The 14726-nt window shown below is 56.1% G+C and overlaps 1 protein-coding gene across 5 annotated transcripts in view; it reads left to right on the top strand.

Annotated features, from left to right (window-relative positions):
* Window positions 1-14726, top strand: part of LOC100550253 (ankyrin repeat and fibronectin type-III domain-containing protein 1-like) — a 135790-nt gene that overhangs the window by 80372 nt on the left and 40692 nt on the right. For 3 of the 5 annotated variants that reach the window (XM_019620578.2, XM_010719872.2, XM_031555760.1), the window contains one exon: window positions 9147-9187. In XM_019620578.2, coding sequence (XP_019476123.1) covers window positions 9147-9187 — 41 coding nt within the window. Of the gene's footprint in view, window positions 1-7493; window positions 8460-9146; window positions 9188-14726 lie in introns of those variants that run through there. The other 2 variants (XM_010719877.3, XM_010719880.2) reach the window with 2 other exon arrangements.

The following is a 14726-nucleotide window of genomic DNA, read 5'->3' on the forward strand; positions in this document are numbered from 1 at the left end:
AACTCCCCAAGGATTTCAACTGTTGGTTTTTTTTCCTTCCCTTTTATTTTTTCCCTTCCTGCATCCCTTACCCAGCAGCTTTTTCGTCTCTTCCCTGTTTCTCCTTTCCTGAGCTTCTCCTTACTCCCCCCTATTCCCCAGAGGCTGCCCGGTGCGTCCTCCCCATTGAAACACTCTCCTCCCAGCTGCCTTCTCTCCCCGCATCCCCACCAAAGCCTTCTCACTGCAGATGTGCGGCTATGCCACCCACCTCTGTGTCCCCATCCCCATCCCTTGCTCCTGTCCCTGTCCCCATCCCTGTCCCCGTGCCAGCCCTGGGCTCCCCATGCCCTGCAGCCACCACAGTAACCAGCACTGTGGCTTCCTGCCGGGGAGGAGCAGATGCAAGGCTGAATCACGGCTCTCCAGCGAGTGTTTACTGAGCATGAACAAAATATGATTTATTTCTTTAATTTCTTCCCTCGCAGCAGCCCAAATGCTGCCTGAATGCGGGTGGGCTTCCCCAGGGCCTGGGCACAAAGTGCTGTGCTTCCCCTGGAAGCTGCTCTGCTTCCAGAGCAGCTCTGTGCATCGTTCTTGGGGTGCTTTGGATGAGCACTTCTCACAGCCCCTCTAGGGCTGGGTACTGCTATGTCTGCAGGGATACTATGTGGTGCCATAGTGAGACACAGACTGCTGGTTTTCCATCCTTGGCCATGCTTGTGATTTGCCAGGTCATCTAATCCTTGGCACATTTGTTTTTTCTGTGCTATTGCCACAAATCCTGCCACAGTGCCCCATGGAAGCTGCTGTGCTGGAGCTCATAGGGATGGGGCTGTGTGGGGCTGGGATGGCTCACAGGGCTGGGCTCTGGGGTCCAAGCTTGCCTTCATCTTCATCCCAGCTTTGATAAATGCCCATCACATCTCTTTCTCCCAGTCAGGTCTTTGCCGTTACAATCCCACATGGAGACAGATGTGTGCTTTTCTCTTGAAGCAGCTCTGCCCATCGATGGCTTGGGGCTGAGGCTTGGGGACCCTGTGGGGACCCAGTGCCAGGGGGCTGGTGCTGCTGGTCAGGACTGGGGGCTGTGGAGCCAGCAAGGGAGGAGGTGAGTTCATGGGCTGCCATGGGATGGAGGGAAGAAAGTAGTGAATGGGCAGTTTGTTGTTTGTGGAGCATTGCTGCATCTTGGGATGGCAAGGCACAGGTCAGGCTCTGTGGAGTGCTGGCGTGGGATGCTCCTCCCAGGCAGATAAACCCACGTCTGAGTTGGGAGGGGACATTTCCATGGAAATTGCCTCCAGGTCTGTGATTGCCAGCTCACCTGGGGTGGTTGTGCTGCCCTGTAATCGTGGGGAGAGACCGTGAAATGGAGCCAGAACGGGTGGCAGCTGTGCAGCCAGGGAGGGGACAAGGAGGAGGAGGAGGAGAAAGAAGAAGCCGGAGCCCTTGTGAAGACCAGAGCATAGCAGAGATGGTGAGCAGTGCGCCTTGCAGAGCTGGGATACCCCGGGATATCATTTGGGAAAAGCCTAAAGTGAACCAAAGCATCTGGCTGCGGTGGAGGCCGGGAGGGTAAAATGCCTTGGCAAGGCACGAGATGAAAGGCTGGCCTGGAGCTGCTGCCAGGGGGTGTGTGGGCACTGGGTGCTGCCCTGCACTTGGAGGGGTCAGTGCCCCTTGTGGGACGTGGGATGGAGCGAGCTGCAGGACGCAGTGAGCTGGGCTGGGGGCTGTGCTGCAGCCAGTGTCTCACCATACAGAGACGTGTGGGGTCCACTTAGGGGACACCCACGGGGTCCTGGTGGTTTGGCTCTGAGGCTTTGGGCACTCGCATCCCCATGGCCCTGAGGAGGTCCTGTAAGCTTGTTTGGCGATGCGCTGAGAGCGGTCTGCAGGCTGAGAGCTGCAGGAGCAGGGCTTGGGGAGGGTGGTGTGCTGCGGGGTGGTTTGCAGCTCTGCTCTGTGCCCTGTGACATTGCACCTGGTGTTGTGGGGATGCTGGAGCTGTGGGCTTTGCAGGGCTGCACGTTTACCAACCAAGAGAAAGTACTGGGCTTTTGTAAGAGATCTTTGTAAGAGATCTGTGTTCTGTGCAAGGATTTACTGGACTGATATGTCACCAATCGCAGTGCTGAGCTGAGCTCTGTGTGCCGTACCTCCAGGGAGCTCAGAAGGGCCTCCAAGCACTGCCGGGTGTAGCTGGTGCATGCAGTGACGTTGGATGCAGAAGGGGTGGAAGGTGGATGCTCTGCAGACCACGCTCTTTCCTTGCCTGTGCTGACAGCCGTAACGCCAATAAAACAAATGTTTGTTTTCTCATTTGTTTGATGCGCAGCAGTGGCAGCACGAGGAGCTCGCTCAGCCCCCACCTCAAACAGCCCTGCAGAGCATGACGCGAGCTCTAGCCACCAGTAAATGGCATTTGGGGAGGAAAAGGGATAAAGGAAAGGTTACTGTGTTGTTCTTCGTGATGGATGAATGAGCTGTCAGCTCTGTCCTGCAGTGATGGATCCCCGGGTATTCCTGGGACAGCAGGAAGGAATGCGTCTTGCAGGATTTCTTTGCTTGGAGCAACCATTTGGCTCTTGTGGGGCTGAGAAATTTAACTGAGTAACAAATTAATGGAGTTGTTAGTCACTGTCTGGCTTGAATGGAAACACTTAGCTGACACGGCCTGTCCATGCCTCCATCCCTGGGCTGGGGAGTCTCCCTGTGGGGGCTGTGTGCCACCCTGTGCTGCCTCTTGCCATGCACAGCTCTTGCAGGAGCACCCCATCGGGCAGACAGTGCTGGAGCAAAAAGCAGGATCCTGCTGTGGGCCGGTGGGAGGGTCTCGGTGCAGGATGTGGCTCATTGCAACCACACTGCACCTGCAGAAATACAGGAAAATGGGGTGTTTTGGCCCCCTGGGATGTAACACGGTGCGCGCAGGGGGCGAGGGGCAGAGCAGTGCAGAGCTGTCCATGCTCGCTGCGTCCCTGCAGCTCTGTGTGCCCCTCTGGCTGCGTCAGTGTCACTGAGGGCAGCCGGAGCCCCAGCCCCCCAGAACGGCAGCTCCAGAGCTCTGATCCCCACCATGCTGGTATGGGGCAACCCGAGTGGGACGGGCTGGGAGGCTGCACCCAGCCATGGTGAGATGGGAAACTCCCGACCCTGAGCCGCTTTCTTCCCAGCGCCGGCCAAGAAACGTGACGCTGAGCAAAGGGGAGAAAATAAAGGGAAAAACAAAACTCACGTTGGATTCAGAGATGGCCTTTTCACTGGCAGAACCGACGCTGTCTGCGTGCAGAAATCTTAATTTCAGATCCGGTCTTTAAATGCAAATGTGGCTTTAAATAGCTGTTCCTGCGCACACGTTCTGGTGCCTTCTGCCACGGAGCTAATGGATTGTGCTCTCTGTCAGTACATTCTTGTCTCATTTTGTATCCCCATACATTAAATTGATAGTTTGGGGGATTACAGCTCGTTCCAAGATTGCATGGGTGGAGTCCCCTTTATATGGCCATGCTGGTATGTAGTGAATTTGAATTGGCACAGCAGAAAACTCGAAAATTTGGAACAGATAACTGTCTCCTATCTTTATATGGGAACACCAGAGTTCTTAGCTTTATTCTGGGGTTCCTGCCATTCCAAATATAATTTATTCTTTTATATAACTGTTTTCATATGATACACTCTTCAGAGTGGATAATGATTTGGGGAGGAATATAATCTTTTTTTTTTTTTCCTTTCCCCTCCAAGGCTGTCTTCCCAATTAATGAGATTGAGAACACATTCCAAAAAGCTTTTTCCCCCTCTGGGCTTTTTAAAATGCTTTCAAATTATTCTGCAGTGTGTCTCGCGCTTCCTTGATGGAGTTTGGTGCCTCAGCACTTAGTGGTGGTCAGGCAGTGCAGTGTGAAGCTGTACGTGGGGCAGCAGCAGCGTGGCACAGGGAGGCCCGTGGGGAACTGTGCGTCCTTTTCTGCAGGGCTGCCGGGGGAGGGATGGTGCTGGAGAAGTGTGTGACACCTGGGGGGATTTCCCACGGACATACAAGCTCACACGCAGCAATGATGGTTTGGGACAGCCTTCTCCATGCTGTACAACCTCAGCTTGACACATAGGAGGTCTCACAGCTCAGAGCAGAGAGGCAGATCTCCTTCCTTGCCCTGCTGGCCGTGCTGCTTTGCTGCACCCAGGATCCATTGACTTTAGGGCTCTGAGGGCACAGTGCTGGCTCATACCCAGCTGCCACCCCCAGTCCCTTGCAGCAGGGCTCCGCTCCACCCTTACATCCCCCAGCATGGTTTGCCATGACCCAGGTGCCGTCGTGTCCCAGCAGCTGCAGCCAGCAGAGGGAAGCAGCAGGGAGGAGCTGCCATGGGTCTTGTGTGCCAGGCTGAGCACCAGGGGCTGGGCAGCTGCCCCCCATCCCCAGTGGGGCAGAGAGGAAGATGGGCTCCACTGGCACCTGCACGCTGGGCTCCCTGGTGCATGCGGTGCTGTGTGAGGCTGCAGAGCACAACCCCAGCTCTGCCATCACCTTGGCCCAAGCGCTTGGGTGCCACGCTGGGTACTGGCTTGGGGGGTGGGCTTCGATCAGCATTAGCCCACCGCTTTGTTTTGTGGAGTATTCTTCCAGCATGGAAAAAAATAACCTCCCTCGGTTTTTGTCTCTCCTTTTGTTTGTGTGGGCATTGGTTATTCTGGGAGCGCTGAGCCAGATTTTATTGGGATGACTGAGAAAGCTGCCACCTGCGAGCAGCTGCTCGTCTTTGGGCATCGTTTTGGTGTCGTTTCTGAACAATTGCATGAGGCTTCTTCAGCCCTTGCTCATAATGTAGTTCTCCCAGGGACACTGCCCAGAAAAAAAGATGAGCTCAGATCATGCTTGGCAACATTTCAGGGAGTAAAAAGTGCAGCAGGATTGATGCGTGTTGGTGGGAATAAATGGATCATGCAGAACTGCCTCGGCCCCTCCATGCTGCCTGGTTCCCAGCCCCGTGGCTGTTATTTCCCAGTGAGGCTCAACTTCAGAGCTCAGCATTGTGCTTTACAATGGTCTCATGTTTGATGCTTGCATAAGCCCTGTCATTGAGCACCTCTTTCCCTCTTGGTGTTTCTGGTGACACTGTACTTTCAGGCAGGCTCTGAGCATCACGTGGAGCACTGTTCTTCTCACAGCAATGGCAGCAGCACTGGCCCAACTCTGTGATGCTGGTGTAGGGAAAGGAAGAGGGTCCTGGTGGTAATGGCTTTGTCCCTGCTTGGGGCAGCATTTTCTTAGTCACATTGGCCAGCAGTCCAAAAATGGGGGAAATCCTTCACTCAGAGGGCGGTGAGGTGCTGGCACTGCTACTCAGAGGTGTAGGTGCCCAACCTTGGAGGTGCCCATGGCCACAGATGGGCCTTGGGCAGCCTGAGCTGGGGGGCACAGCCCACGGCAAGGCTGGGGCTGGGGGCTGGGAGGGCCCTTCTGACCCAATCATGCTGGGATTCAGCCCTTCCATCTCAGCCAGGCAGCATCCTCACTCCCAGCCACCACCTCCATTGGGATGTGCCACTTGCAGGGGCTGCTCCTGCCCCACCAGCGCTCTGGGCTCTGTCCAAGAGCTGTTCACCTCCATCTCTGGAGAGGAACGGCAGAGCTAGGCGCAAGCCTCACTCAAGGCTTTGTTTTAAAAATACATGCCGATAAAAATGACTCTCTCCATTATTTCATTAAGGGATTTCAAACGTGCTTCCTAAGCCCTGAGTCATCAATGAAATGAGCAAGTGGCAGCAGCGCGGCGGCCCCGTGGAACGTGACTCACGCTGCGGTGTGGGGTTTGCACTGAGCACAGGGATGCTCGCACCTCCCCCCCACCACCAGGCTCTTCCTATGGCATCAGCAGAGCCCTCTGGGGCTCTGGGTTTGTTTTGCCTGTGGATCTGCAGCTCTCAGACGCCCCCCCCCCCACTTGGCATGTGGCTCTCCTGGCAGCCAGCAGATCCGCATCTAGATGTGTGTGAGACGGCCGACGTTCAATGTTGTGTTGTGTAACTGCAGAGATAAAAACTTCCATAGGCTGTACCAATGCAGGAGAGATTGATTTTTCCACCCAGAATGCAGAGGAGTGTGCCAGGCCATCTTCTGCTCTGCTTTGGGAACTCTCTGTCTATCCCAGTCCCCTGGCACAGGTGGGGGAAGTGGGGCTCATCCCAGCTCCCTGCATGCCAGCAGCTCTGCCCAGCTCTGCGTGGCCGATCTGGTTGGTGTCCTCACAGCTCCCAGAAATGCTGATCCTCTCCCCTCTCTGGAGATGGCTTCAGCTCTGCTGAGTGCCAGCACGTTTCTCTGAAGATGCAGGCTTTGTGTTCCCTTCCTGCTTCATCCCACTCTGCTTCATTATGGCGATCCATCCATTCAGTGTTGCTTCCATCAGCCACTTGTCCACAATTCCCCACCTGTCACCATCAGCTGAGGTCACCCTGCATTCTGCAGCGGGGCCAGGGCTGTTGGTGCAGAGGTACTGGTGCTATTGGTGCAATGGGACTAGGGCCATTGGTAAAATGGAGCTGGAGCTGGAGCTGTTAGTACAGCAGGATCAGAGCTGTTGGAGCAGGGGGACTGGGGTTGTCACTGCCCTGGGTGACGCTGCTCCTCACCAAAAGGCTTCCAATTACATCCCACATGGATGGGATGCCAAGAGCACATCCTCACCCCTGTGCATGCTGAGGAGAAAGAAATGAAATGTGGGGGGAGTTTTGGCTGTGTGCTGTGCACAGACCTTGTCTACAGACCCTGTCTCTTCTGGGAAGAGGGCAGGGAGGGCTGTGTGGGGGCTGTGGGGAGGCATGGGGCGGGTGGGGGTCAGCCAGTGGGGTGCAGGGCAGCCAGGAGCTGAGCCTCGGCTGCTGGCCCCGCTCCAGGCCTGACTCCTTGGACATGGTGCTGGAATTCTGCTGTCCCTCTTCACTGCTATTTTCTCTTAATAAGGCTCCAAATGAGATGTTTTGGCTAGCCATCATTACAGAGCTCCCTGCTTTCTTGTTTTGTTTTTCCTCTCTCCAAAGCTAGTGCCTCGTTGTTCTATTCCAGCTATCTAATACCCCCTGAGTTTTCCATGACTCTTAAAAACCAGCTGCTCAACGTGCTTGCATTAACCCGTTCCTTGCCCTCTGGGGTTGCTGCTGCCAGCTGCGGGGCTCCTGGTACCAGCCGTGGGGCTCTCAGTGTCAGCTGTGGAGCACCCAGTGACAGCCATGGGGCCCTTAGTGTCACTTTTCAGGCTCTCAGTGCCAGCTGTGGGGCTCTTGGTGCCAGCTTTGCCTGTGCCAACTTTGTCCTGGGCCACCTCGAGCTCTGGGCTGCCTTGGGACAGCAGTAGCCATCCTGCAGAGCTCTGCTGGTGCCAGGCTCTGGCTGTGGGTGCGGATTCCTCATGCATCAGGTTGTGGTGCTGCCACCAGTTCTCCACGATCCTTGCTGCATAGCAGATGAAACTGAATTTTTCATGGCTTGGGAACTGCTTTGTAGCCATAGTTCAGGATCCAGCACCCTCGGGTTTAGGTGTCAAGTCTAAGGAAGTAATGACATACCCAGTGGGAGTGCTGTGTCCGATGTAGGGGTGCTGTTCCCGGGATGGGGACTTGCCTTTGCCACAGCATCGATGAGTTTGTGTGCTTTGAATGAATGGAGTGAGAATGAGACGTGTTGGTTGGGGATGGTCCAAGAATATTTTCCTGGGGAAGACCATGAGGCCGGTGCACACAGAGGCTGCAGAGGGGCCTCTGCTTGTGGGAGGCTGGAGGAAGGCTCGGTGAGGAGGAGCATGGCAACCTATAGAAGAGACATCATTGAAAGCCACCTCATCTTGGGGAGCTGCTTGGTGTGAGGTGCAGCTGTCGGCTGCAGCACAGCTCCCATCACGTTGCCCTGCGCTGTTCCTGCCCCGTTCGCATCCCCTCATCCCATCATGTGGGGCTCCACTGTTGCCCACCGAGCTCTGCCCAGGCCGGGGCTTGGCCACGTCCCAGTCTGTAGGACAGAGCGAGAGCGGTGCAGCCCCAGCTTCGCGCTGCCTGTGCCGTAGGTTTGGCTTCAGCCTCGGGGCCGGGGGCGGGTGGGTGCCTTCAGCCCCAGGGAAGTGTTCCGGAGCACGGCCGCTGCCCAGGGACACTGCGGGGCCGCTGCGCTGAGCGCCCGGAGCCTTCCTCGGGGCTGGGCAGGGAGCGCTCCCAGTCCCCATTAGCATTCGGCCCCGCTTCTGCTTCGGCGCTCGCCTTCGCGATTGCCTGGCAACCACGGAGCAAAACTACAACAGCTGCCGGGCCCGGCGTGCCTCCTTCCAGCCGACAAACGGCCGTGGTGACGGGGACGGGGAGAGGACGGTGGCACGACCACCCGGTGCCGCTGCCCGGGACCCCGCGCTGGTGGGCTGCGAGGGCTGGGCCGTCCCTGGGAGCAGGAGCGGGAGGAGGTGCGGTGGCTGTGCTGCCGCCTCGGCTTGGTGGGTCTGTTTGTCTGTCTGTCTGTCTGTCTGTCCGTCCGAACACCTATCTGTCTGCCTGCCCATCCATCAATCCATCCGTCTGTCTGTCTGTCTCACCGTGAGCGTCACGCTGCACCCAGTGCATCCCTCTGTCGGTGGGGGACTTCCTGTGCCCACCCCATCCCCTCATCCCTCAGGGCTGGGATGGCGCTGGGCTTCCAGCAGCACGTGCTGGTGGCAGTAGTGCCATTTGTGAAGGCGCGGGTGTGTGGTAACACATGAATGTCAGGCTGTCCTCACTTTGCACGTTGGTGGGGTTTTTCTGGACAGGAGAATTTCATGAACCTGTCCCCATGCCTGTGGGTCTCTCCGCTGACCTCACATCCTGTCCTGCTTCCAGCCTGCCCTGATTCGTGGTGCCACACTGCTGCACGCAGTGGCAGATGTGGATGTGCTAGACTCAGAGCCAGTGCATCCTCATGCTGCTGCTGCCATGACTCTTCCTCAGCACAGCCCTGGTGACTGCAGGCTGTGCCTGCAGTGTTTTTAGGGGATGGAGGTTCTGAGCTGGCAGCCCTGAGTGCCCCCAGCCTGCCCAGCATATACATAGCCCAGGCACAGCTCTTCCTGCTCACACAGCTTTATCAATGGCGTTGCTCGACCATGGGTTAAAGGGACATAACTGTTTTGTCTTCTGTCTTGCAGAGCCTGGGGTCAGCAGACAAGAAGGACTTCTACCAGTCCAAGTAAGTGCCAGTGGTGTTGGTGAGTAATTGCGTGGAAATGCCCGGTTTGTCCGTATCGCCAGGCAGCTCCGACTTGCTAAGATTAGACATCTCGGTGTACAGGAATAGCTGCAGCAATTACATGAGCAGGGATGAGAGTGAAGGGCTGTCAGTCACCTTGACTTCGGGGCATATGCAGATTGTTAAATCAGATCAGGAGGAGCTGAGAGCATGGGGCCGGAGCTGGGACCCCATGGGGCTGTGCAGTGGGGCTGGGAGTGACCTGTCCATTCCTCTGCTCTGCGTGTGCACAGCACACAGCCTTTGCTGCACCCTGCATTCCCGCAGCCTTACTGCAGCACGGCACCCTCCAGGCATGCAGGTGGTCTCTTTGCTGGAGGGATGCCTGGCAGCATGATGAGCTGCATGGGGGCAAACTCTATTAAAACCAATGGTGAGAGCTTCAGTGCTGGCCCTGAGCACGGAGCAGCTGTGCGTTGTGCTGCTGAGCGTGTTTGCTGGTAGGACCCTGCACTGCTCCTGTGCCGTTTGGGAGAAGCGGAACATCCTTCTGTTGTCATCTGTTTTGTACTGGGAAAAAGATGCCGTTGGTGTTTTTGAAATTGTGGAATAGTGCTCTGCCATGCAGGGCTGTCACTGGGAGGGGTTTTTTGGAAGGTGCAGAAGGGATTGGGTTGAGAACATCTTTTGTCCTCCATAATTTGGTGTATTTCTTTCCTTGATGCTTTCCAATGCGTTCCTGCAGTGCTGCTCCCAGCAGTGCTGAGCCCACAGGGAGCACAAGGCATCATCCTTTGCTTCCTGGTCCCATTTATGCTTAACGTCACAGAGGCACCCCTGGGTGCCCGGGATGGCAGAGCATTCTCAAACCCTTACAGAGCTGCTAGGATGTGGAGTGCCAGCACTGGTGCACATGTCTGGGGGTATCTATGGGCTCCTTTCTCCTTATGCCACCGGAGGCTTTTGACACCCCAGCATGAGTCTCATGGGTTCCACCTGAAAGGTCTGATTCAGAGCTGCTCTGTCCACTCACCTGAAGGCAGCAGGGCTGGCTACCAGCTTTCCAATACCTCTGGCAGCAAGAGCCTGCTGAAAACCCAGCCAGAGCCATTTCCTAGGCTGCTGGATCCCACCGAGCCTTCTGGGAGACCACAGGGGCCTCCTGGGGGGTCATTGTGGATGCAACAACAAAATCAACACACATTTGGCTAAGGATTTTAGAGATGTGTTTATGACCTCTGCTGACCACGGTCTGAGATTTCCATGCTGCTCACTGCAGTGCTGCTGTGTGCTTTGACCACCATGCTCAACAGAGCCCAAAGCAGCTCTGGTGTCCAGGGATTGCTGAGGGTGGTGATGGCCATTCCAGCTCCTGGCCCACATCAGGAGCTTCTTTTGTGTCCAGGAGGCAGCATTCCCTGTTCTGCATTATGTGCAGGAATGCTGTTTGGATTGGGAAGGCTTAACCTTAAATAATTACATCACTTGAGAACTGATGGAGGAAGATAACACCTGGGAGAGAGCAGCACATAGACAGCTGCCAGAGCTGACATTCCCAAGGGAGGAGCTGTGGCCATGAGCCCAGCACTGAGCCAGCACCTGCACGAGTTTTACCACCTGTGTTGGCTGTGCCAGCCTCACGCTGGGAGCAGCACTGACACCTTCATGCTGCTCTTCCCAACGAGCTGTCAAGACGTACAGGACACATCCTGAGCAAATCCCATCTGATCCTGTCTGGGGAGCAGCTCCCAGCCGCTCTGCCCTCAGCTCCAAAGCCTGGTGCCACCGCATCCCTTGGCACAGGGAGCTGCCGAGCAGGCTGTGGTGTTGGGTGTGTGCTGGGACATCCAGAGCCCCTTCCGTGTTTCTGGTGGGGGCCCCTTGTGCGTGTGGTGGAGCAGAGCGTGGGGCCGTGGCAGCAGAACGCTCAGCGTGCAGAGCACTGCGGGTCAGTGGGGCCGGGGAAGGCTGCTGCTTCCTGGAGGCGTTTGCTCTTCGGTGTCAGGTGTGAACTGGTTCCTTTGAACCAAGAGAGAAATGTTGGTTGTAATCACGATCATAAAGCCCCATGCGAGCGCAGACCGAAATACCTGGATTTAATTAAAGCGCTGCTGATTTGCTGCAGGAGCTGCTTGCGCTCGCTGCCCTCCTCTGCTGAGAGCAATGCTCAGCTGTCAGGAGCCGCTGCGCTGGGAGCAGCTCGTGTTTGCAGGCGCTTGAGGTGCCGGCACTGACACTGCCCTCCTCCCTGCGTGCAGACGTGGCCGTGCTCAGCCTCTGTGCCCCTGGAGATCCTGCAGCCCTCCTGCGGGCACTCCTCGGGGCTCTGTCCCCGTTCCACGTTCAAGGCTGCCGCCCACCTTCCGTGTGAAACCTCAGAGGTGTAAACACACCACCAACCTCTGAAACCTCCTTATGTAACTGCAGCATCTCGTGTTTGTTTTGTCTTGCAGTATTCATTAAGCCAAGAGTGTCTGTGGCTGATTTGTTATCACCCTGCTCTTAAGGTGGATGTCTTACGCTGAGACCTCTCTGTGCCAGCACAGGGATGAAAGTGAATGTTTCATCGCTGAGTCATCCCCTCCTAACTCCTTGGCATCTTTAAGGATCTAGAAACCCGTATTTACACCTTGAAAGCATTAAAAGCCATCACAATAATCTAGATGTGTTCCAAAGCAGGGTGTTCATTTCGCTGCCTCCTTAACTCAGGCACTATCATTACAACAGTAATAGCAGTGTACCTGTGTGCTGGGTTTGACTTCTTTGCAGTGCCCGAGAGCCAGAGAGCCGCTCAGCTGGGATGCTGCAAGGAGCAGCCGTGCTGCCAAGTGCCAGGCAGTGAGAGGAGGAAGCCCAGGGGAAGGGAGGGGTGAGGGATGGTGCCGATGCTGCAAGAGGGTAGGGGAGGCAATGCCCAGCCCATCTGTGAAGCACGAGGTTCCCAGCACTGCAAGAAATTGCCCCAGACGGTCTTTACTGAGCTGGAGGATGCGTTGCCCAGCCTTAGCAAGGGCTCTGAAGGCCTGGGTGGCAGCTGAGATGCAGAAGAGCCCTAACTCTGGCTTTAGAGTGAGGGAGTTAGCTCCTCCACATGCAGTGTAAGAAAGCAAAGAAGATTCCATTGCTGGGCAGGGTATTGTAGCGGCAGTGCCGCTGAGCCACTGGAACTTTCAAAATGTATTTTCCCTGTGGGTTTGGACAGTGGATACAGAGCCTATGTTATGGGCAGGTGGAGAGCTTTGAGCCTCTCCAAGTGCTGGGAAAGGAAGGGAATCCTTCCAACGTGCTTCTGAGACATGTTGTGGTTCAACAAATGTCACTCTGGGGATGGAGAGCAGAGCAAGACTGGAGCTGATGGAAGAGGAAGGCTAGCAGGGGTGGGTGTGAATGGCAGGAGATAGGGATTGCCTTGGATGTCTGCAGAGAGCAAAGATGGTACTGCAGGGGACAGGATGGGACACAGCCTGGAGCTGTGGGGTGGGAGGGCCGTGGCAGGGTCCAGGGGCAGAGGCCCCTTCTCTCACTGTGCCTGGGTGGCACCAGCATCAGTGGTACCCGGCCTGGGACCAGGGATGAGGACCCGCTCCCAAATGTCCCAGCCCAGGGGACAAGGAGCTGCTCAGCTCCAGCCCACAGGACAGGAGGAGCAGTGCTCCACGCCGGCTCAGTGCTGCTGCCAGCTCTGGCAGAACAAAGTTTGGGGTTTAGTTATTTCTGTACAGCTTTCAATGTGTTAAGCTAGCTTTCGATGCAGGCTCTCGCTGTGCCTGTTGTCATAGAAACTTGAAGGGCTTTTTTCTCCTATCCCCCCAGCCCCTTTCTTTAAACCAAAGCCATTTTTTTTTCCCCTTCATAATTTCACTTCCAATGCAATTAAACCTGCTCGGCCCCTGCCACACCAGGAGTTGGTGTCTTTGCACGGTGTCTCCTTTTATCCTCACCTAGGGATGGCACACCTTGGCAGCCCTGGGTCCTGACCCATGGGGATTCCAGTGTGGTGGGGGTCCCACGCTGTGCCCGAGGCCGCACATGGGGACCCATGCCCTGAGGGCAGCAGCAGGGCTCACTGGGCCACGCTGGGACCAGCTGGGAGCCCGCTGCACCCACTGCAGCCCTCCCACATCCACCATGCCTGCCATTAATCACGGCTGAGGAAGCAGGCGCAGGGGGGGGTTGGGTTTGTGGGTTTGGTGGAATGGGGCTGTCACATTGCACTGTGCAGGCTGTGGATGCTCTCTGAGCAGCATCCCTTCCTCCCAGCTGCTCCAAGGGACCTAGTGAGGACCCGTCCCTGTGCCGGCCTGCTGGCTCTGCCCCTCTCCATGGAGTGGGGCATGTGCTGCTTTCTCCTTGACCCATGCTCTGGTCTGGGGAAACAGGAGCAGGATTTCTGTCAATAAACTGAATGCAGCTCAAGCTTTTAGAAGCAGGACATTTTCCCAGCCCTTGGATCCATTCTGTGGCCCGTCCCCCTGCAGCCCCTCTGGTTTCAGTGTCCCACTTTAAGCACAGCATCTTGATGGCAGGAGTGCTCCCCTGCGTACAAAGGTGCCTCCCCTCTCCCACAAGAACCACATCAGCCCTTTTTGCCACAGTACCACATTAGGGCCTTGTGCCGGGCTGTTCACCCGTGGTGACCCCCAGAGTCCCTCCCTCACTGGGACAAGTCTCTGCCCCTGAACATGGCAGGGATCCATTCCACAGTGCTGGGCGGCCTCAGCATGCACAGCTCAGCACTGCTAGGCAGCCCACATTTCTCTCTTTGCCCCTCAGTATTTACTGTTGCATCCATCTTTCTGTCATCCACTCATTTTCTGAGTGAGGATTCTGTTTTCTCCCCAATCACTGATGGAACCAGCACCAAGCACGCTCCCCCGGATCTCGCTGAGAACACACCTCTGCACTTCCCTGCTCTGTTTGGGATCTGCCAGCCAGCTCCCAGCCTGTTCAGTGTGCTTTATTGGCTCCGTCTAGTACTAGCTTTTAAAATCAGAGTGCCATGAAGCACTGAGCGCTCCGACTGCACGGGCTGCGTGTGTGCGCAGTGCTTTTACAACTTAGCCTGCGTTCACTAAAGAGCAAAATCAGGTTCATTTGACAAGATCTCTTTCCCATGAAGACCTGCTGGCGGGTTTTAATTACAGCCTGCAACCTTTAATCATTTCTTAATTTCGCTCCAGATGAGCCCAGGCTCTGGGTCTCAGCCCTGGCCGCTCCGCAGCCAACTGGGTCCCCCTCCCCCAGGCTCTGCACAGCACGGTGGGGCTGTCTGCCCCCCGGCCCCACAGCCTGAGCCCTGCCCTAGGCACGGTGGGACCCAGTGATAGCTGTGCTGTTCTGCCTGTCCCAGCTGTGCATTTTCCTAATCAAGTTTCTACACATTTTAACTCTTCATTTCGATTGGCCTCTCTTTGTTGCGTATTCCATTTCCACACTGAGCCCTCACTTGGCAAGCAGGGCTTTAAGCCAGTGGCTCATTTTCCTACCTATGAAACTGGACTTTGCAGACATCCAACAAACTCCTCATAAGAAACTCTGT

The sequence above is a fragment of the Meleagris gallopavo genome, chromosome 16, assembly GCF_000146605.3.
Source record: "Meleagris gallopavo isolate NT-WF06-2002-E0010 breed Aviagen turkey brand Nicholas breeding stock chromosome 16, Turkey_5.1, whole genome shotgun sequence".
NCBI classification, from domain to species: domain Eukaryota; kingdom Metazoa; phylum Chordata; class Aves; order Galliformes; family Phasianidae; genus Meleagris; species Meleagris gallopavo.